The sequence below is a fragment of the Nesoenas mayeri genome (genome assembly GCF_963082525.1).
Source record: "Nesoenas mayeri genome assembly, chromosome: Z".
NCBI classification, from domain to species: Eukaryota; Metazoa; Chordata; class Aves; order Columbiformes; family Columbidae; genus Nesoenas; species Nesoenas mayeri.
In genome coordinates this window covers 32,103,468-32,126,483 of record NC_137542.1, presented here as the reverse complement: position 1 = coordinate 32,126,483, position 23,016 = coordinate 32,103,468, and the positions used below count along the sequence as shown (strand labels likewise).

At 38.1% G+C, this 23,016-nt stretch overlaps 1 protein-coding gene across 1 annotated transcript in view; it reads left to right on the top strand.

Moving 5' to 3' along the window:
* Positions 1-14,246: 14,246 nt before the first annotated feature.
* SLC27A6 (solute carrier family 27 member 6) overlaps positions 14,247-23,016 on the top strand; it is a gene marked incomplete at both ends in the record, with an annotated part of 36,605 nt that continues 27,835 nt past the window's right edge. The window contains one exon of the mRNA XM_080362282.1: positions 14,247-14,760. Within this exon, the coding sequence (XP_080218408.1) occupies positions 14,247-14,760 (514 nt within the window). The remainder of the gene's footprint in view (positions 14,761-23,016) is intronic.

Genomic DNA, 23,016 nt, shown 5'->3' with positions numbered 1-23,016 from the left:
CTGATTTTAAAATATCCCAATGGTTTTATGTAGCATTGCAAATTTTATCTGACATTGCTAGTATTCTTTTAGTTTTAAAAGCACTTGTTTCTCTATTTTCTTTGATAGGACCAGATTAAAAAATATTGATATGTCAAACAAGTTTGACATCTTCCAACATTTTCTACAAATAGGGGTTTTAATTAAAGGAACACTTATGGAAATCAAATGAGAGAACTCTGTAACTGTTGGTATGTTACACAAAATAGAAGTTACTAAATTCTTTCAAAATGACTAAGTTAATCTCAGTTTTTGTCTTGACCATTATAATAACAATTGCTGTATGAAGTTATGGGCCCCTTTAAGAACAGATACTGGTACTGTCTTTTATATTGCCTGTATCTTGGAGATCATTCATTCCTGCATATGGCAACGACTGTAGCTCTTGAAGTAAAAGCACTGAAGAAATCTAGATTATGTTTTAAAATAATCTCCAATGTAGTTTGCTTCTTGCTCTAAGACATGTAATATGCTATGGTCTACAAATGAACTTTAAATAAGAAATGGAATCACAAGAATTAGCAGTCCAAAACTCCCTACATTTTAAACAAAATAAATTATTTACTTGTACAAAGTAGATGATATAAAATTTGTACTTGTACAAAGTAGGTGATATAAAATTTTCACTTATTCTCCTTCTGTATGTATGCTTATTATTTTTACACTCACTTTTCTTTCTGTTAAGTGAACATCTACACTGACACATCACTACTAACAATACACACATATTTTATGTGAACTACAATAGAGAATCCTTATACATAATTCTTTGTACTTTTACTTCAGGACCTAAAAAGAAAGCTAAAACCATAGGATTCATGTACATACCTCAATAAGAAAATCAGGAAAATAAAATAATAATGAGGAAAAATGTCAGTATCAATAAATTAAGATTCTCAGTCACCTATCCCAAAAGTGAAAAATATATGGTCTTGACAAGGACACAGTAAAAATAGTTAGATAATATTAACACAAGTACCACTTCCTTTGTAAAAAACCCTAAACAGTCTATAGTATTTCTTCAAGCCTGAGCCCTTTTTCAGAAGGAAAAAAAAAAAAAAAAAAAAAGAACAACAATAATATGCAAACTCATTAAGGACTTTCAGAGACAGAGATACTTATGCAGCCTTACAGCGGGGTTTGTGAGAGAACCGAAAGAGATGATATGTGGGATATTGTGCTTCTGAACGTTACAGACAGCAAATGAACATTTGGAGTCTGCTTATTGAGACGAGGAATAGAAAAAGGTATTGTGTAGCAATAGGTCTTTATATTAATTATTTTCTACCAGCTCTATCAGATAGGTTTTCTATACATACAGTAGCAGTATTTAGCAATTTTGACTGACAACACTTTAATAATTGCTATGTTCTGTGTTGAAAAACAGTTTAAAAGTAACAGAATTCCTGATTGTGGAACCCTTAATAAAGAAGTCTATTAAATGCTTGTTCTTTTACCTAGATTATATTTAGCAATACCTTTCATATATTTTTTCTGATCTGTTTTTGAAACTGCAAGGTGATGATTCTTTAATTTTTACTCAAAATCAACTATGGCAGCCTTTCTCAAAGTAGTTCACTAACCAGTAATTTCTGAATATGGCATTTGCAAGACATGCAAAATAAGTAACTTTTTAATTAAATAAACACAAATAAGTAACGACTAACCAAATCATAAGTACACTGAGCACCCATTCAGAAAAGGATTTTTAGCAAGTTCCAATTTGTCCCCTTATCACTTTCCAAGACAAAAGCCCCAAATGAGTAATAAGGCTCTAAAATCCCTCAGAAAAAACTGATATGAACATAGATTGTATTTCTGAAATATATAGGCACAGCAAAGAATTCTGAACTTTAACTTCAGAAAAACAAATAATCAGTACTAAAAGTCAGAGTAACTATTGGTTCTTATGACAGATAACTGTGACATTTTGCTTTTCTTCTTACCACCACTGTGCTTTCTTGATCTCTGATGATGCAAAGAGCATCATATAACCAACCTTTGGAAGGCAAGGTAGTGTGATGGGCACGTGACAAGAAGGGGACAGGATAAGGTGCAGCATGTTATTATCCTACCTTTACTTTCTTCTGCCCCTTCCCCCATGTCTGTCTTCATCCTTTCCTGCCCTCATTTTCAGAAGAAGTCTAAGACAAACAAACCGTAACCCTTGCTATTTTACTGGGGTGAGAGACCTTGACTAAGCTTCTTGAAGAGCGTGCATGAAGAGAAATGCCACACCTGAGCCTGTGCTGTCTAGGTACTCTGTTTCCCCAAAAATAAGACAGGGTCTTACATTAATTTTTGCTCCAAAACTTGTTACTTTTTTACATGTACAGCTCCCTGGACACTATTTAAACTGACTTTTTTTTAATGAACTGTAACTAGGGCTTATTTTTGGAGTAGGACTTACATTTTGAACATCCTCAAAAACCCTGAAAAATCATGCTAGGGCTTATTTTTGGGATAGGTCTTGTTTTTGGGGAAACAGGGTAGGCTGCTGCAGTCACTGTTATTACAGATGTGAAACTCTCCTCCAGTCTATATTTTTTATTCTTCCAGCTAGGCAGTTCTCTGTTTTGCATATTCCACAGGCAAATCAGGCACAAACTTTCCTGCTTTGGCATTCTGTAGCAACTGCAAAAGCAACTCTTAAGCTCATTTCCCCAAGCTGTTATTTTTCAGCTATCGTGGTGTAAAGACAGACAGAGATGCAGGAAGACATACTAACCACAAATTACTCCAGTCAGATCATGTTGGCTGGTCATCTTTGTATATCTTTGCATGGTCAGCTGAACTTTTGAAAGATTCCAGAATTCCTTTTGGTTTCAGTCATAAGTGGAGCTGACTATCTCATGTTAAAGCAAGACTCAGTGCTGTCAACACAGTGGCACCTCAGCAGACAGTATAACAGCTGAGAAAATACAAAAAGGGATTAGTGTAGCATGCATTAGTACTTCACTGACCACTAACACTCATGCTATAAGGGGATTGTTAACACTGTTGAGACAGGACTATGAAGCTGTGATTAACCAACAGGCCACTCATTAAATAGTTAATAGACTAGTGTACAATATAGGTTACTAATGTTCATTACAGTAAGGTCTTTAAAAAAAAAAAATTGGCCACTGCACACAGACACATCCTTGAAAATCACTTTTTCAGCACCCTGGCATGATAGTTACGTTTTGCAACAAGATCATTCATGTAGATATAAAAAAGTTATTAAACTGCATCCAGCTGATATTTTTGGCAAGAAAATCCTTTTCAGAAACAAAAGTATAGTTATTTGCTCACATAATGCTGGTTTTTTTGTAACTGTCTATACTTGCCTTGTTGTTACCACTTTTTTTTTTTTCTTTTATTACTAGGCTGCCATTTGAAGGTAGCTACATATTTACCTCCTCATTTTTAAGATAACCACTTAATAACATAGACACACCCCAGGCAGTTAGAAACTAAGAAAATGGCCAATTTGTCTGAAATGTTCACGGCTTACAGCTTTGAAACACCATAAAATGACACATACAAAAAATATTTTCTGTGCAATTGTTAATAGTACTGACTAGATGAAATAAATGCGAAGTTAATGACATCAAAATACCTGATTAAATCACTTTATTTGTTCCTCATTAACTTCATGAGGTTTAGCAATCAAGATGGTTGAATATGACAGATTTCATCTACATTTGATATGACAAGTTACCTGAATGAAGATGAATTATTTTTTCTTTCAGACATATTTTTCAGAAACATGCTAAAGACATGAGGCTTCAGCTGGAGTCAGAGGGCATTGCAGTTTCTTAGAACATGTGAGAATCAAGCCTCAGGCATCACTTGCATGGGCAAGTGTCACTATTGGCATTAATGGTCCTGACTAACAGTCACCTTCAATCTCATCCCCTCCACCGTAAGGCCGCAAGAGCTCTCTATCAGCTCAGGCCTGGGCAGCCATGCCTACCTTAACAACATTGTCCTCTCTGGAGGATGGACCTTGTTGTATCCTTGTCTCTAGTTCTCCCTCTGGCCTCATCTCCTGTCTGGACTCAGTGGATGGACCATGGACCTGACTGATCCCTGTGCCCTGTCTGGAACTGTTGACAGCTCCTATTTTGAAGTTCCCCAGACCCGGTGTGTTCTGGTGCAGCAGGACTACCCTCCAGTCAGGAAGGGCACTACTGCCTGTGTTGTGGGCATCCTCACCATGTTTTGTCCCCTAGCTTGTTGAGTAGCCCCGCTGTTGCTGCTGATTGGTGACACTGACTGTGTCAAATGGAGCCATGGCAACATGAAGGGGGAGTTTTCTCTTCAGTGATCTCTCAGAGAAAGCTGCCTTGTAAAGGGGGAAAGGAGAATATCAGGAAAAAATAAAGGGAATACAGAAAGCATGTCAAACATTGCTTCAAGCAAGACTGAAATTCACGTGTGCCAGGAACTTATTAGCTGTAAAAAAACACACCAACTCAATTCAGGAGACTTAATACAAGAACAATTTGCTTTACAATCACATTTACCAGAATCCAGGTAGACGATGCTTGAGGAATGAGTCTCTTGCACCACAAAATGACTGTGGTTTCAGAAGAAATGGTCCAAACATGTGCAGAGAAGTACAAGTACCTGTAACTCTTAAGCATCTACAATTCTTTTCTCCCTCGTCTATTGTAAGTTAGTTCTTGGGCTTTCAAGAGAGTGGTTTCCCCTTTTCATTTCCACACAACAGAAAAGGAGTATGTGAGGAGAAAACTAAGAAAATGAGCAAATGATTTTTGCTATTAAATTTGAAGCAATTACTGTACCAGATGACAAAGTATTTCTGAAAGTGGTGTTCCATACAGAAGACACTATTTTTTAAAACATAGGGACGGATTCAGAAATAGGAGTACAAGTACAGAGAAGTGATGCTAGCAAGAAGAGGCCACAGTAATGAACTGTCGTATCAGCTAACATTGACAATACTATCTTCAGAGTCATCAAGTAAAATTTCTAATGTAATCAAAGTACAAAATAATGAAAGCACAAAAAAGGGACGGATGTTCTCTGGCATACTGTTTAGCTCTGTGATGGAAACTTGAAAGCTCAGAATACAGAGGCAAGTTGAAAACTATCTTAGGCATGCCTGAAGGCACAGAAGGCAAACACCCTGTTCTAATCCTTTGAAGGATGACTCCAGAAGCCCTTTCACCTCAAAATTCAACAGGATAATAAAAAGACTGAATACTTTGAGATGGTAGCTATTCAAAACACCCTGACCAGATTTTTATTTTTTTTTTTTCATTAACTTTGGTCTCCCTGGCACATACACACAAAGCAGAAGCAAACCAAATGGAAATGCCAGACATCTAGTTCAGACATCATCTCTTAGAGCCAGTTTGTCACAGTTACTCATTGCTGCAGTTTTGCTCACGATCTTCATGCCTCAGATGTGCTCTGCACTGTTTTGACACAGGCCAACATGCCAGAAGATTTCCCTGGCAGTCACTGGAGGACTTTCTGCTAGACTCCTATGTTATCCTATTCCAAGCCAAGATAAGATTACACAGAAGTATATTTTTCTTATTTGACATGTCTTAAAAAGGAATTTGGATAATATGTTCTCCATTAGTAGTCTAGAACAACAAGAAGAATAACAAAAATTAAGGCATGGAATGCCTACATGTTAGGTACTTTCAGATAACCTTTAACTTATGTTAAATTAAATTAGCAGTCAATAAAATACTTATTTAATGGATGTGAACATGATGGCACTTCGTACTAAGAAGACATTTGTTTCCATATCCATTCAGTTCATGTCCTGTCTTGGTTTCCCCATGCTTTAGTCTTCTTGCATACCTTACACTTGAAACTGCACCCAAATATCCTTTCTAAAACTTATATTCAGATTCAAATCTTCATGGGACTCCTATTTAACAGGTGCTTTTGATGTGTCTAGAGAAATGATCAGTTGTCCCCAAGAGTCAAGGAAGGCAAGAGTCCCTTTGACATTTCCTGTACTTCCTATACTTAATTAGCAAGGCAGGAGCTGTGTAAGGAGTTAAATCAAAAATATTAGCTTTCATCTCAAATGCATAAACTGGCAACTAAATAATTTTTTTAAAAGAAATAAAAAAATTGGTTTATATTTGCAGACTGCTATTGGTTCTTAATTCAAATAACTTCTAGATGTCAGCGAGACTGAACCCCAACTCCATCTTTGTGGGATCCAAAAAGCTCATTGCTATGAGCTTACTCCAGCAGCAGACAACAACGTTGTTCATGGAGTGAGAAAATCAGAATATTTCAATTTACTTCTCTGGAGTTTATGGCTAAATATCACCAAGTACTAATACACTGGCATAATATATAGGCAAATGACTCCTAGTATGAACACAGTTTAATGAATACAGGCAAATATACAGATTTAGCCATAGAGCTTATTCAAAGCACTTAACAGATAACAATAAAGTTGGGCTTTTTTTTTTTTTTTTGGCCTTTTTTTTTCTTTGTTAATAGTCTACTACATTAACAGTAAAGCTTTTTGTTAATAAAATAACATCTACCAGAAATGATATTTCTCTACATCCTTGATAGGTTGACACAAATCTGTAGTGTTGACATGCTATAATTAATTAATTGAAACAAGACATTTCACGTAATGTATTTTAAATTAATGTCTTCACAAAACTACAGAAGAAGCATTACAAAATATTATAAAAACTTTTTTTTTTTAATTTGCCATGGATTTGAGTCCTAAATGCTTTCCAGTTATCATAAACTTCCATAATAACCTGTTCCTGCCACCACAATACCTTTAGTTGTTATCTCCTCATGTCCCTGCAATAACTCCAGTATGACACCATTCTTTCCCAGAACCCTCATGTGACATTATTAGTCAAGAGTTACTTTTGTTTGGCTGTTTCAGTGCTATGATTAATGGACTGGCCACTCAGCCATCCATTCCTGGTTTGCCTATGACTTGCCCTGTTTTAGATTTAAGATTTTAGGCTTTGCTAGACAGAAGTTGTATATTTAAACTGTGGAAATTAATAGACACTATTATTTAGATATTTTACATTAACAGGAATGTAGTTGAACAGCGAGTTGTGAAGAGTTGCAAACTGTATTTTCAAGACACATTTATTTTTATATAAATTTTCCAGATTATATCTTGCTAATTTTTTTTAAATATAGAAAAAGATTCAAATAAAGAAGAATTCAATCTGCAAGATAATCTTCAGACTGTGAAGCTGTGCTCTTCCTTTTCCTCACTAGAGCATTCTCTGACAATCTGAAAAGCTAGCTGCCTATTTTTAAGTCATAGACACTCACTCTTTTATTCTAGGAATTTCTATTTCACTTTTTTCTACTGTAAAATTCAAAACTTCTATTCCAGCAGAAAAGTCACTACTTTAAAATTACTTAAATAAAAAATTGAAATACATTGCTGACAGTTCAAAATTTATGGTACTACGTTCACTGGAAAAATGAAGTATTTCACTTTGTTGATGGTTATGCATCTAAAACAGTACGAGCTAATCACCTTAGGCATATTAGCCATGTTCAGAGTTAACGCAAATATACATGCAGCATTATGTTTTGTAACCTGCATATAAAAAGACATCATGTGTCAAAATGAAAACATTTAAACAACTCGTTTTCTACACTACAAAGGCATTTCAGTAATTTGTGTATACTTTCTTGCTACAATGAGAAGTTACAAGGAAATGTTTCAGTTTTATCTAATCACATATTTCAAAACGATTTTTCTCTTCCAATTTGTAATAGAAGACAATTAAGCTCCTCTATATTTCATTATTGGGTCATACCATACTCCCAGGCATCAAAATGTTTTCTTTTGAAGGGAAATTGAGCAGAATAATTAGAGCATACTAAATAATTCAGAGCTCAGTGCTTTGTCTGTGTTAAGAATCTATGAGTTCTACATAACGTCAAGAGCAAAACAGATTCCAGCTCATGGCATGTAACAAGAAGTCGATTAACAGATAAATTTCTTGCTATATTTTGAGACTTCTGTTTACTTAAATATCACTACTTTTAAAATATAAGTTTATAGAGTTAATCTTTGGTGTAGTCTTAACTAAGGTTTATTCACAGTATGAATTAACCACTTGCAAGTATGTGTTATGTTAGTAAATTTTAATCTTATAATAACATGCAGTTTTCCCAGAGAAATATTGCTTTCTTCAATGCACACAGAAGCTTGTATTTACTTAACAACAGTTCAGTAATTTGTGTTACACTCATTGTCCCATGCATGCGTGAATTTCAACAAAGGCAAGTGCTGGATTTTGTACCTGGGACATGGCAACCCTGGCTGTACCTACAGACTGGGGGACAAGATGCTGGAGAGCAGCTCTGCAGAGAGGGATCTGGGGTTTCTGGTCGATGGCAAGTTGAACATGAGCCAACAGTGCCCTGGCAGCCAAGAGGGCCACCTGTGTCCTGGGGTGCATCAAGCACAGCATTGCCAGCCGGGTGAGGGAGGTGATTGTCCCGCTCTGCTCGCACTGGTGCGGCCTCACCTAGAGCACTGTGTGCAGGTCTGGGCAACACAGGATAAAAAGTATATAAAGCTACTGGAGAGTGTCCAGAAGAGGGATACAAAGTTGGTGAAGGGTTTGGAAGGGAAGCCGTATGAAGAGCAGCTGATGTCACTTGGTTTGTTCAGCCTGGAGGAGACTGAAGGGAGACCTCATGGTGGCTACAGCTTCCTCACAAGGGGAGGAGGAGGGGCAGGTGCTGATCTCTTCTCTTTGGTGACCAATGACAGAATCCAAGGGAATGTCAGGAAGGTGTGCCAGGGGAGGTTTAGGTTGGACATTAGGAAAAGGTTCTTCACCCAGAGGGTGGTGGAGCACTGGAACAGGCTCCCCAGGGAGGTGTCATGGCCCCAAGCCTGACAGTGTTCAAGAAGACACTGGACAACACCCTCAGACACATGACGTGAACTGTGGGGTTGTCAGATGCGGGGACAGCAGCTGGACTCGATGATCCTTGTGGGTCCCTTCCAACTCAGGACATTCTGTGATTATATGATTCTATGCAGAAACTTTTTTCTTCATTATTGATATTAACTAGTAAATATGAAATAAAATTATTCATTTCTTTGTAAGCTTTTCAAATCCTATGCTATTTACTTCAAAAATAGTAATAAATGTGCATATATCTCCATTGGATAAAAAGTTAAAACTGCAGAGAGTAAAAACAGTAAAGGTGAATTTAGCTCTCCTAACTTTAAGGGCTAGACCAGCTACTTCAGCTGAGCCATGTAAGTGCCACTTGGGGTCCACGAGACTGGCAACCATGACTCAGAAGTCAGCGCCTTCTGTATAAGCAGATAAAGGTCAGGTTTTATGCCCAAGGAATGTAGAATACCACTAGATATCTAATCATGCGCAACTGATTCAGGCCCAAGGCACAGACAATGCCTGTGTATAAGCTACACTCTTACACTGCTGTTACAATTGAGACCTTGCCAGCATAGTCAAGCAAGTACTCAAACTCATCCCAAATTACACATCACCATTTGGTCAGACAAGTGACTCTAAATTCCGTTAATCATATTCAGTCTTTTTTGGTCCAAGATCACACTATAACCAATGCTCACATGTAGACACTCATCTAACTCACAGATACCTATGAGCTGAATCCAACTTAGAAAAGTTAGTCAAACATGTCTGATAACTTTTAAGGGTTCAATTTTTCACCATTCCACTTAGCACAGTATACAAAGCATGGTTCCCCATGTCTTAATCTATAGTTGTTTGAGTAAGCACCAAATCAAAGAGTCTAAGAGGGTCTTAATGCCTAAGGTTAGGCACATAGAATGAGTAAATCACCCAGTTTGGGCAAGGCATAAGTGATTAATCCAGTATTACACAGGAATTCTGGCACAGACAGGGATCAAATCCAATTCACCCGAATTCTGTGACTCTTTCATTTTGCCTACTGAAATTTCTTGGCTCGGCTTATCCATTTTCCTAATGAATGAGAAAAATACTGAAAAACAGTTCATACACTACAGAAATTGCCTTCCTCCCTTGTGGAGGATGACAAGAAGCAAAGTAATGTTAGCTTTACAAAGAAACTTGTATAACGAGTACAGAGGATTTACACAATTTCTGTGCATCCTTGATAGGAACAGGTACAATTCAGAGATTACAAACCCACAATTTTACTTTGAAATTAAGTATTTCAGAGTATCAGTCTTTAGGGTAGGTCTTGTTCTGTTATTTGGGACTAGCAGCACTGACAACACCTAAAGCACAAAATTCTTCTTCTTTGTTCTTATGACTAATGTCTTTGGTGATGTACTAACCATTAGTAACCTTAGTAAAAGCAATTTCCTGCTCACTTGCCTGTCTGATTTTCAGCTCACAGAACAGTACATTTAAAAGCCATTCTGCATTTATCTTCCTTTCGTGCTCTGCCAATTACCTATCACTTTTTGCTTTTCTTTTCAGTCTCTTCACTGTTCCCAGAGCTTTTCATAGATCTGACTCTTCAAGTATTTTTGTTCTCATTTCTTGTCATCACTGCACTACTCTTTTTCTTTCTTTCTGTCACCTTCTTTCTGCCTCCTTGCAAAAAAAAGAGTATCTTTCAACTGCCCTCTATCTTCTTTCAAACCAACATGTAAGTGTACATCTTCCTTAAAGCTCACAGTCTTTCTCTTTGTTCGTTATTTATGCACATTTATGCAGCAGTAGTTAACCACACCAAACTGTGGCCAACCAAATAACTGTACAGTAGGGTGTTTCTTTGCATCATTACTGTAAGCATAAGTAGTTACCGTAGCATTTGATTTACTTATAATTTAAAAAAAAAAAAAAAAAAAAACATAGGCCCTTTCAGTTATTTTCACCTAAGAAAAGCAAACTAAAATTCTATCTCCTCACAAATGTCCTTCTGGAAGAAGTGATGCTTCCCAGCAGAAAAACTAAATAATTTTGTCTTCCTGTAAATGTAGACCTATACGGGATACAACATATGCAGATCTTACAAGTAAGGAACACTACCATATCAATAGCCTACTGCTACTATCACTTTTAAAGAGCTATGAAATCTATTTGTCATCTAGTTTTGCACTATTTAATTTGCTTCCAATGGATGCCCTCATACAGACAGCCCCCATACAACAAAGCTGTCTGTATATTCTTTATCTAATCAAGCCTTAGTCCTAGTGGAGAACCAGATGCTAACAGTACTAGAGCCAGCTGAGAAGACAGCTCAACTCTTCAAATGTCTATTCTACTCCATTCTTTTGGAGTAAAGCCAAATGAGTTAGCATAGATTAAAAATTTTATAATATAAATTAGTCAAAACCATAGAGTTAGAGGTAAAATGATTGTCTCTCCAGTTGGAACTGACAAAGACCACACATGATTTAACATAGTTTGACTGTGTAACGACCTAAAGAAGAGATGTTCCAAGTAGTGAGAAGCATTCTTAGGACTGAAAAGCAGCATAAGAGGCTGTTGCCTGCCACTTCTCAATGGGTTTGTTGCTGCCTCAGCCCATCTTTTTCCCTGATCCTCTCATTCAATTGTCAATGCACAGGAGACCACAGGAAAGACAGTTCATCTGATTCCCAGGGTTCTAAGGCAAGAGCTAAAAACCTTCTCAAATAACATGACAAAATGAGCATGAAGCTGAGCTTTGGTCAAATGGCCAGAATTAAATTTCCATTATTCCTTGTGTTCCTGGGTTTCAAGGTTGGGGAAAAAACAAATAAACAAACAACACCCATAAATCAAGAAAAACACAAACAAACAAACAAAAAACCAAACAAAAACCCCAGCCAACTAAGCAACCAGACAAACCAAAACAGAGTAAACTGAAATTTTCCTGTGAAGATTAGTGGAGGATTGGTACAAAATATACCTGCAAGAGCTCTGTGAACCAAGTCTTTTCTCTCTGACTACATGATATGGAACATATGCCCAAAACCCTAAGAAATCAATGATCTATTGTTTCTGTTATGTGTCTGCAATCATTTTTTCAAACACTGAGGAAGGCAGTGTGCACTTTGATTTAGAGTAATCTACAAATTTTTGAGTTTTTTGAACAGAAATCTGTGTCATATTTATTGTGGAGGAAAAAGTCTTCTTGTAATGACAATTTAAGGAATCTATTTGTAGCATCTGAATTACGTCTTGAGTTCTTTAGTAGTTCCTTGTTTTCCTACCAACTATTGGGTACCAGGAAAGCAATGGCATATGTGATTTGCTGCAACCTTGTTGTCATCCTCCTCTGTGAGAGGGCAGGTTTGTCCCTTAACTTGTGGTTTAATCAGAAGGCAAGCTGCCTGGGTTTGCCAGAAACAATACAATCCTGAATTTGATTACCTGGAAAATCTGTTCTTCATTATCAGTATAGATCACGCCTTCAGATCTTTTGCAGCTGTTGCTTCCTCACCCATAAACATTTCCATTCACACTTCAGTGATAGTCATTTTTTTGCTTTTGTCACAAGGCTAAAAAGTGGCTAAGGAGATCCTTAGACAAAAAGAGGAATACTTGGGCAAAAGAGAGGAAGAAGCTGACAGGACTTTCTTGCTGAGGTGACCTTGGTTAGCCAAGAAATAAACCAAAGTTATACAAAGCAAGCTTTGCAGGAAATATGCCATGGTTCAAAGTAAGCCTAAGTTTTGTAAGGAGGACTCTGGATACATTTAGGTCATTTGCTTAATTTATGAAATGTTTAAACCAAAACTCTCACACGTATTTGCAATAATTAAACATTCTAAATTGCCATATGCAAACTCCCTCTGTCCTAGGAAGAAAAGCTGTATAGTACAGATAGTGTAGAAGGGAAGGGATGGGAGGGGAGAAAGAGGAGAAGAGGAGAGGAAGAGGAGAAAATTCAGAATTGTTTCAAAGCACATTTACATGCTGTAAAAAAAAAAATGTATTTGCTATAGGCTGCAGTTTTAAAAGAAGTAAGTACCTTCTGATTTTTTGTCACAATGCACTGGAGTTACGAGTTCAAATTGTTTGTGGTCAACACAAAGGCAGAAAATGTGTCACTCACAAAATTACCTCAGCTTCTCATGGCCCACATAATTCCACACTCAGCCACACTAAAACACATGAACACCATGACAGCAGTGGATGCCTTTAGATGGCAGGGAGCCATCAGTGTGTTGAGGTGCTTGGCGTGTCAGACTTCAGCAGCAGCAAGATCACCACTGTCCCCTGGTGTGACTGCTGCTTTCCAGCAGCATCCCTTCAGCACAAAGAAGACACATTTGCATGGTACACTGACCCGTGGCCTTGACCCAGCCGCCAGCCTCCAGGAGGACTGAACCACTCTTGAAGGTATTTCCTGTAGCTGGGCTTGTTGCAACGCTGGTCTCCTCGGCCTGAAAGTGCTCCAGAGGCGCCGGTGGTGTGTGAGCGTGGGAAGCAGGCTGGCCTGAGCCCCTCTGATGACGGGCTGGAGGCTGAGCCCCGCTCGACGCCTCCGCACGGAGCCGAGCCCCAGGGACCAGCGCCGGTAACTGACATCCCGGGGCCGAACTGCTACAGGTAGCGAGGGCACAGCCCGAGGGCATCTGCCCTCCCGATGCGTCCCCGCCGCCCTCCCAGGGACCGGGTCCCCAGCCCTCGCTCTGCCGCCGCTCGCCGCGGCGGGGGCCATGCCGGGGCCACACTTCCTGCGCTCGGCCACCGCCTTAGGCAGGATCCAAAGTCCCGGGCTACCGCGGCCGGGGGCGGGGGTGAGGAAGCGGATCGCGCCTTATGCAACAGGCTCAGGGAGCAGCCGCGCCGCGCCGCCCCGCCAGCAGCTCGGTGCCGTCCGTGAGTCCCGGGGGCGGGGAGCTCACGCCGCGGCCGTGCGCGGTGAGGTCCGGAGCTCCGGCCCTGCCTGCCCTCACCTCGCCCGCCGAGGCGTGCCGTCCCGCAGGTGCGGGGCCCGCTGCAGTCGGGGGAGCCTGAGGCGCACGGGCGGCTCCGGGCAGCGGCCGTGGCGGGGCTGAGGCGGGCGGCGGGGCTGAGGTGTTCGCCCGGCGGTCGCCGTCTGTTGCTCGGCTCCCCGTGCTCTGCCTGAGCGCGGTTTGGTGCGGGCTTCCCAGGGCGGTGGACCCCTCTGGAGCAGGAGACGGCGCGAAAAGCATCAGCCCTCACCTGCCTTCTCCTCAGGCTCCGCACCGTGCCCGGCTGCTCCCTGCGTTCCGACTACCGTGTTTCAAGCTGCCTGGCTGCGGTGATATGAGCAACTGGGACGACCTTTATCCACTCGCAATGCCGCCCTCCTGGGTACCGGGCGCTGCTGCCGGGATTGTCTCCTTGCACCTCATTCAGAAACTCTTCTTCCCCTACTTCTGGGCTGACCTCAGATACCTGCTGAAAGTATTGATATATGGGCTGAAAGTGGAGATGTACCGGTTGCAAGGGAAGATTGTCACCATCCTGGACAAGTTTGTGAAGCTGGCTGAGAAGCAGCCCCACAAGCCGTTCCTCATCTATGAGGGGAAGGTGCACACCTACCGGGATGTGGACAGGAGGAGTAACAAGATAGCGCAGGTCTTCCTGCACCATGGGGCTCTGAAGAAGGGTGACACAGTGGCCTTGCTGATGGGCAACGAGCCAGACTTCATCCATGTGTGGTTCGGACTGGCCAAGCTGGGCTGTGTGGTCGCCTTCCTCAACTTCAATGTTCGCTCCAAATCTCTCCTGCACTGTATCAGTAGCTGTGAGCCCAAGATGCTGGTTGTGGGAGCAGGTAAAGTATATGCCAGATTCATACATCCAAAACTTTTAATGTCACTTCTCCCAGGTGTATGTCTCTCTAACTCCGTTATTGAAAGCCTGATTTTCAGATGTTCACAGAATGAAGGAAATCTAGGACTAAAGAGGTTCAAGAGATCATAAAGCTTAAGCCTCTCAGGCAGAATCAAGTCTATCCATGCTTTGGAGACATCCAAAAAAAGTGTACACTGCAGGAAAGTACATCTAAGTACAGCCTGTTCCAAACATTTAATCACTTCAGTGGTTGCTTAATGTGTCTCAGAAAAGATTAAAATGATCTATTAAGAATAATTTCCCATTCATTTTTAAATAGTCCATTTTAATCTTCTTTAAGTCAGTACTTTATTCTCCTGTGCTATCCCCGTGTCTTTCTAGTGATCAAAACCACTGCAAAGCAGAAGTTCTAAGCTCAGACTGTACAGCCTCTGCTGCCCAACTATTTGCAGAGGTATGGTAGTCTTCCAGGAACTAAAATTCAAGAGGTTTTTTCAACAGTTGCAGCACATAGGAGTTTGTTTTGTAATAACCACCTTACTGTTGATGTTTGATTATAGAAGAAGTTGCTGTATTTGAATTTGAGATAATTGTGCAAGTTTACAAAGTATTGCGTTTTTATTGAGTGTTTCAAAATAATTTAAAATCTCGATGTAGGCATACTGTGCGTCATATATTCTAATTGGGCTTCATTTATAGAGATGTAAAAACTGAAGACATGGCCAAAACCTAAACTAGGTGCAGCATATATGATCAAGTGCAAGTTAACCTTCAATGGTAAAAGATCACACACAACCTTGACATTTGGGTGGAGGAGGATATTTCAAAACATAAAATATTAATCTTGTTCTGCCTTGCTATTATTTCAAGTCTACTCTGCCTTATTTCTATTTCAGAAGTTCTTGTCTTATTCTGATTACACAGGTTGTGGGGTTTTGCATCCATGACACCTAAATGTGGATTTCCTTCCCCATGTTCTCTGCTGCTGCAAAATTTATGCTTTCAAAAATGTATTTAATATTTTTTCCTTGCATATTTTTAATTATAAATTTTGTCATTCTGATTGTATATGGTATGCTGGTTTAAGAATGCCTGATAATTAAAAGAAGCTAATGAAACAAAAGCCAATGCAAATATAATCCCAAAACACGTGATAACAATGCTTCTGAACTGACAATTTTATAATTTTGCCTTCATACAATAATAATAATAATAATAACAACAACAACAACAATAATCTCATTTAACACCCACTCAGGAATATGTGCTTTTGATTAAATGGATTGAGGAATGAAATTAATGTTCAGGAAATTCTTGCTCATTGACTTTGATGGAGGAGAACTTTGGATCATAACTTTTATCTATGAGTAATCTTTATTAAAATGAGAGATAAACTAATGAATGAAAAAAGCATTTGCAAAGCATGATCATGGTCCATGTTTCTCCGCTCTTAATTTGTTAGCAGCAACTAATGGCAAGAACAACTGTGTTAAACTGACTTCTTCCAGGACTCTGCTGCTGCTCACAAAAGAAGAGTGATGTGCAGACAGATAATACAACAGAGATACAAACAAAGTAGTCTCTGAGCTGGTCTTTTATGTATTGATGTTATTTTGTTCATCAGTTTTAGTCTCTGCATTAAGTTTTTCAGTCCCTTGAGCCTGCAAGGCTTCACAGTATTCCTTTTCAGGACCTAGAGGCTCTTTTTAAACTGTATCTGTGAAAGAAGTTGAACTTCTGTTAATGTCCTTGTTTATTGGCTCCAAAAGGAGACTCCAAAGCAGTCCAGGTTTCACAACTGAAGTCTCATATACTGTTCAGTGACTGTGAAGACTAATTCATAACACTCTTGAAACAAAAACATATTTTGCATAATTATTGTACATAATAATTTCCCCCTAATGTTTATGAAAATTTCAGAGCAGTATTTAACACTGAGGTTACACAGTCAGATAATTCTCAGAGGTGTGTTTAACATCTTTTTGTCCAGCGTTAGTGTGTGTTTCAAGGGATTCTTCCTTATCAGTAGACATGAGTTCAGCTTTCTTGTGTGTTTTGCTCTCGTGGCACCATTTTTTCAGAGGACTGTGCACACGTTGAACATAGTCTATTTTTTGGAAAAATTTTTACCCTAAGAACAATTAACCTGGGGTCCAATATCTGTTATTGTCATAATCAAGCATAATTTTTGGCAACTAAGATTGTTTTTTTTAAATCAGAGATTAGTATGTAATGGTATTATTTCTGGATAGTGGAAATTCTAATTTTCAAAAATATGTAGGTTTTTTACCCTTCATAAACAAATATAGGCTTGACTTAGCAATTCCATTTTTTGTAACAGTTACAAAACTATCTTTTAAATATTTTGGATGGCCTTCAGTCTTGTTAATATACTGCAGCACAGCAGAAATCATCCCCTTACCCTTAACAATTTGACCATTAACTGGCTGTGCCCAGCAACACAAAATTTGCTCTCAAAATTCTTGTCTGTAATGGCACATGAAATCAAGAACCTGTATTCAAATCCATTTAATTTTAAGGTTTTGTTTGTGCTGAAGGGAACCTTCCACTTTTTACTGATATCTGGGACAGTGCCCACAGATAACTCTTCATTGCAAAATCTTCCCTGTTAAGTAAGAATGGTGGCGTAGCATTCCCCTCCATGACACAATTGTATATTGCAACTTCTTCTGGTGCTTCTGGTCGTTTTTCCAAAAAGCTTTTATTTTTTACAAACGTGATACCTCTATCCAAATAGGCTGAGTACTGTTTATGTTTGCATTTTCTTCGATGCTTTGTTCAGCCTTTCATACTACCTCTTGCAAGATCACTCTCATTTGTGGAATTTGTAGTCTTCAGTTTTGTGCTTGCATATTTTAGAGGTTGTGGTTGGATAACCTGGTCCAATTAGTATCATCTTGTCTTTCCTTCTGCACTTGCAATCAGACTATCTTCTGGTCTGACAATTCTCTGCTATTTTGATTGGGTATTTTCTAACTTTAGATGGAAGTCTTCCAACAGTACCTGAGTTTGGGGGGTTTGGTTTTGACTGATATATTCTATGAACTCTCTGCAATTGAATGTTTTACTCTGAAGCCTCAGATATTATTATAAAAAGTCAAGATTTCTCCCTCTTGTTGGTTTCTTATATGAAATTGATATCTCTAAATGACTTTTTTTTTTTTTTTCTGTGATAGCAATGTTCTTTTAATTCGTTGAGCACAATCTAGTAACTTGGCTTTTTCTTTCTCATCCAACCACAGGCTGAAAGGCAAATACAGATTCTCTCATTTGCCAGTATTTAGACTTTGTGTTCCTTTCCAGTATTTCCTCTTACCATAGTGGCAGAGCTTTTGCTTTAGCTACTTTTGTCTGCTGTGTTCCCAGAGCATTTAGCTTTTTCTTTCATTTGTTGTGTAACATTCTCATGCTTCCATTCCCAGCAGCAGTATCTACTACCACACCCATTCTGGGAGATGTTTGTTGAAAGAGATTCAGAAGTTGGAGTTTAAAACTGCATTTTTAATAAAACAGCAGTTAACTAACATATAAATAAACGAGGAATTTGTAAAGGAGAAAAAACCAAACTCGTATGCCTTTTGGTCAGACTGCCAGCATTAACTTACTTGAACAGCAATCTGACTGGTTAAAAAGATATTTGCCCTTACTACCTTTGTTACCAGACTATGCTACCTTTATTCACTTAAAAACTACTGGTTAAACAGAGGAATAAGATACTGCTTATAATGGAGGCACCTTTTAAGGCACTGTGTCCTTTCTAGGGAATATTTCTATTAATTGGAGTCTTGCTTTAACAAGGGATTAGATTTTATCTTTGGACAGCACCTGTGTAACAGCTAGTAAACAGCACTTACAATCTAGTGACCCACCAGAAAGGTGCAAATGGAATTTTCCAGTGCATTTATAGTATGTTGCTACTCGAAAGAGTTCAGCTCTTAGTAGGACATCCCAGATCAGCGTTATGAGTTCTGATGCAAGGATTCAACTATGAAAGGATTACATTACTAAACTCCATGAGCTGGGTTTACATCAGTCTTGACAGAAAAGACTGTTCATGGACTGTACATGGACACTTGTGAGCAGCCTGCTCTATGTGGCCCTGCTTGAGCAGGAGTGTGGGACCAAGGTGACCTCCCAAGGTCCCTTCCAACCACAGCCACTCTGTGATTCTTTGATTCTGTACAGAATTGCATCTTCCAGCTGTGCACGTATAGCGTTTTCCTGGCCAGGATTATTTACTCTTGAGGCAACAGCAGTGCTTTCTGTTGCTGCAGAGGGTTTTCTGAACTCCTCACCATCTGAACTCAGAATGAGTGTTTATGCTGGCAGAATAAAGAGAGTAAACAAAGTCTTTTTTAGTATTTCTTAATTAAGGTCATGTGGTATTATATACAAGTATTTTATAAAAACCATTTTTTAAAGCTATTTGGAATAAAAAGCTATTTAGACCTAAACATTTAGGACAAGGAAACCAAAGATGACCTGCAGAAGACGTCCACTCTGTTAGACACCATAACTCTTTGATTACTTGCTTTTACTTACTCTGTGCCTCTGTCCCAGGTGGCCTTGGAGTGAAAAACAGTGATTCCCATGCTGATATTTGTTTTACTACCTTTACTGGCTTCAGTGATGTTTCAAAATACCAGCACTGATCATGAGCCACAACTGACTTGTAATTTCTGTTATTATTGCTTAGTGAGAATAAGTGCTCAGTGTAAAGAGCCACTTGGGGGATCAAGTACAAGTAACAATTATTTTTTGAGGCCAAACAGTGTGGAGAAGAGTTTGGACTTGCTATAGCTTACTGAGCATATCGACCAGCATACACATCAAAATGTAAGAACCGTTTCATACAGCTTTCCTTCGGAGTAACTTTCTGTTCAGTACAAGTTGATCTCATAATCTGATTTATTCCTTTCATCAGTGTAGGACTATGTCCTTGCCAACAGGCTGCATTGTTTCTTTGCCAGAAAATAACATAAAAACCTTTTATGCAACTTGAAGGCTAGGACAATAGTTCAAAACCAAAACATATTTTCCCTGCTTTCTCAAAAGATGTAACAATTATGTATTCATATGAATTTCATGTAACAGTTTCACACTTTTTATTCAATAATGAAATGCTTTAAAAGCAAGAGGGGAAAAAACCAAAGAAATGGAGAAGTATGTTCATCTTGATCAGTTATAGAGGTTTTGTTTTTCCCAGTAGAAGCCAAATGGTTAGCAAATGGTGAATATTTGTATACGAACTGTGTAAACAATGCACACAGAACTGCTGAGTACACTGCCAAGCTTTAGATTAGCAGTCTTTTATTCCAAAACAAATAAACCAAAACTTAAATATACTTGTGTAAAAACAAACAAGTACTTGAGAGAAACAACAAGCTTAAATAGACAAAGTGCTTTACTGTAATTGCTTTTCTATATGATTCTATGTTAAAGTACACATACCAGATACCTCTAGAAATAATCAAACTGTAGTTCCTCCAAGAGGGCTGTTTTTTCCTAACAGTTGGACAACCTGATATGTAAGACAAGTGAGCCCTACACGAAGTCTGGCACACAAGTTCTTTGTTCGTGGAACAGAACATTAGTTGACTATCATCAGAATTATTCTTTGGAAATATATTAGTACAACTGAGACTTATCTTCAAAAGGCCCATACTCCTGTGTGTTCCAGAAGTAATTTTCAGTTTCTAGCACTTTGAATACAGCTGTTTTAAATTATCCTTTTTTATTCAGGAAATCGCTTCTGCTGTTCTCTGCCGTCTAGCTAGAAATTTCTTTCAAGATAATGTGTAATTACAAGCTGCTCACATATTGTTCCAAGTACTAGATTCCTGAGCACAGAAGAAAAATTCTATTTTATAGTCAATTCATAGTCCGATAGTAGTTAAAAAAAGCCAAACAAGCAAGCCTGTGTGCAACAACAATACCTGTAGGCTTTATGAGCATTTAAAGAAACCATAAACAGTGTATATGTTTAATCTGAAGATTGATCTTGATAATTTACAGTAAATATCTTTCAGTCTACTAAAAGGGAGCTATGTCCTCCTGACATTCTTGAATCTTAAATGATTGTGTCTGTAGAGTTGAAATAATAGTTGCCATCTTTCTTCCTTTGAAGGAAGGAGAGAAAAATAAAAAAAAGTCCTCTTATTTTTTACAACGTGTACCTCATATTACTCAAATACACAAAAAACTTGGTGCACATCTTATCTAGAACTTTTGAATACTGAAGAATTAGTAATACTTGTGAATTTCTTCATGTCCTGCAGTCCTAAACAACAATATCTTCTGTAGAGAAGTTAAAAGTTGGTAAGTAATACAACTTCACCTTGATCACATTCAGAAATGTAAAAAGCAAAATAATTCAAGGAAATTCAAGAAGGAATGAATTTATCTATGGAAAATAAGGAAATCCCTTTGGTATCTACAGTGCTTTAAAAGGGCGATACTCAGGGAGTTGGGTTTTTTTGGTTGTTTTGTTGTTGTTGTTGTGTGGTTGGTTTTTCTGTGTGTGTTTGGGGTTTTTTTGTTTGTTGGTTTGGTTTGTTTTTTTGTGTGTTTCTTTTGTTTTCCAGGCCTTTTGCAAGAAGATAGTTTTCAGTTAAAAAATAGGTGAAATATCATTTACAATTATGCTTTAGTTACACAGAGTCATTTTGCACAACAACTTTTATTCGGCATTTTTTTCTCAATATTTCTACATCACATTTTTTATCTAATAAGAACACTACACAGGATAGACAGCTGAGTCTGATTCAAATGTCCACTGGAAGCGGGACGAGCCAAGAAATTAATAAAAATTCTGAACAATTAACAATCCTTAACACCTTTACTGGCACTGTAGTTGTAGCCAGTGTGCTATATTATTTTACTGTTATTCAGAACAGAAATGGAACACCAGCCACTGTGTTTCTTTTCCTATGTTCTCAGCCTAACTTATAGCCACACAAACTATTATTAGTATATTTAGGAGACCATGTATCTCTATATATGTATAATAGGAAGACAGAAGTCAGTATTTGAAGGTAATAACTATACAGTTATTCTGTCACAATTGGTTTATTAATAGGTGTTTCTCATTAGAAATAATACTGTTGTATTTTCATATTTATTACTTGAAAAATATGTCCTGATTTTACAATATGACAGCAAACCAGAATTAATATCCCAATGAACCTTGATTTCAGGGCATTCAGTTTCCTGCAGTTAACACTATTGTCCTTAACTTTTTTTTTTTAAAATTCACATTTTTTCGTTCTGTTGCTATGTGTAGTGGAAGGGGACTGTAGTCCAACGATTCAAACAGGAGGCTGTCTTTTAGATTTTCATAATTATTTGGGTGATTCTTTCCTGATACCGTTCTGCAGTGCAAAGAAATTAGAACACAAAACTGAATGTCACACTCCATCAGATCTATTTGTTAAACATTCATAAAATATACAGAACTTGTACTCTGTAGGCTTTAGGTTTTTAAGACATATGTTTACTTGGCAACAGTAGGCTATATCTCTGTTACAGTAACAAAGATTAGTATGTCATTCATTAAAATATATACAACAGTCTGTCATTAGGAAAGTAGTTTTCTGAAGGATTAAAAATCTTCAATTATTTTGGTGTAAAATCTATACAAGGAGGTTCTATTAATGGCATCCATATTTAATGTTTGTGAAATAAGCTTGGAGTTGACATCAGGATTTCAAATGCTGGCTGTGGCAATGCCTCATTATGAGATTCTTGGTGAGTCATGGCAACTTGTTTACTCATCTATAAAAACTGAAATAATAACATAAATTTATACCCACAGGGATATTTGCAAGATTAATTACATAGGCTGAGCTCCAGCAAAGCACTTAAGTGTAAATGAGTCTTTAAGTATATGCGTAGTTCTATTGAAAGAAGTATTATTCCTATTCTTGAGAATTTTCCTGGATTAGTATTTTAATGCCTGTGGAGTTTTCTGAGAAAATGATAGATGGTAAAAATGCTTAGAAATAGAAATGTAATTACAAAATGTATCACTTGTTTGGCCTCTATTTGTATTTCTTCTTTTTGTTTAATCTAGAACTCTCTCTCATGGTTTCTTTCCTGATTATGCAACCAAATAGATCTTAGTTATGCTGCAGTTTTTATTTAATAAAAGTGAGGTTTTGCTTTTAGTCACATGAAAGGCAATAGAAGGAATGGCTTTCAGTGAATGAACATGTGA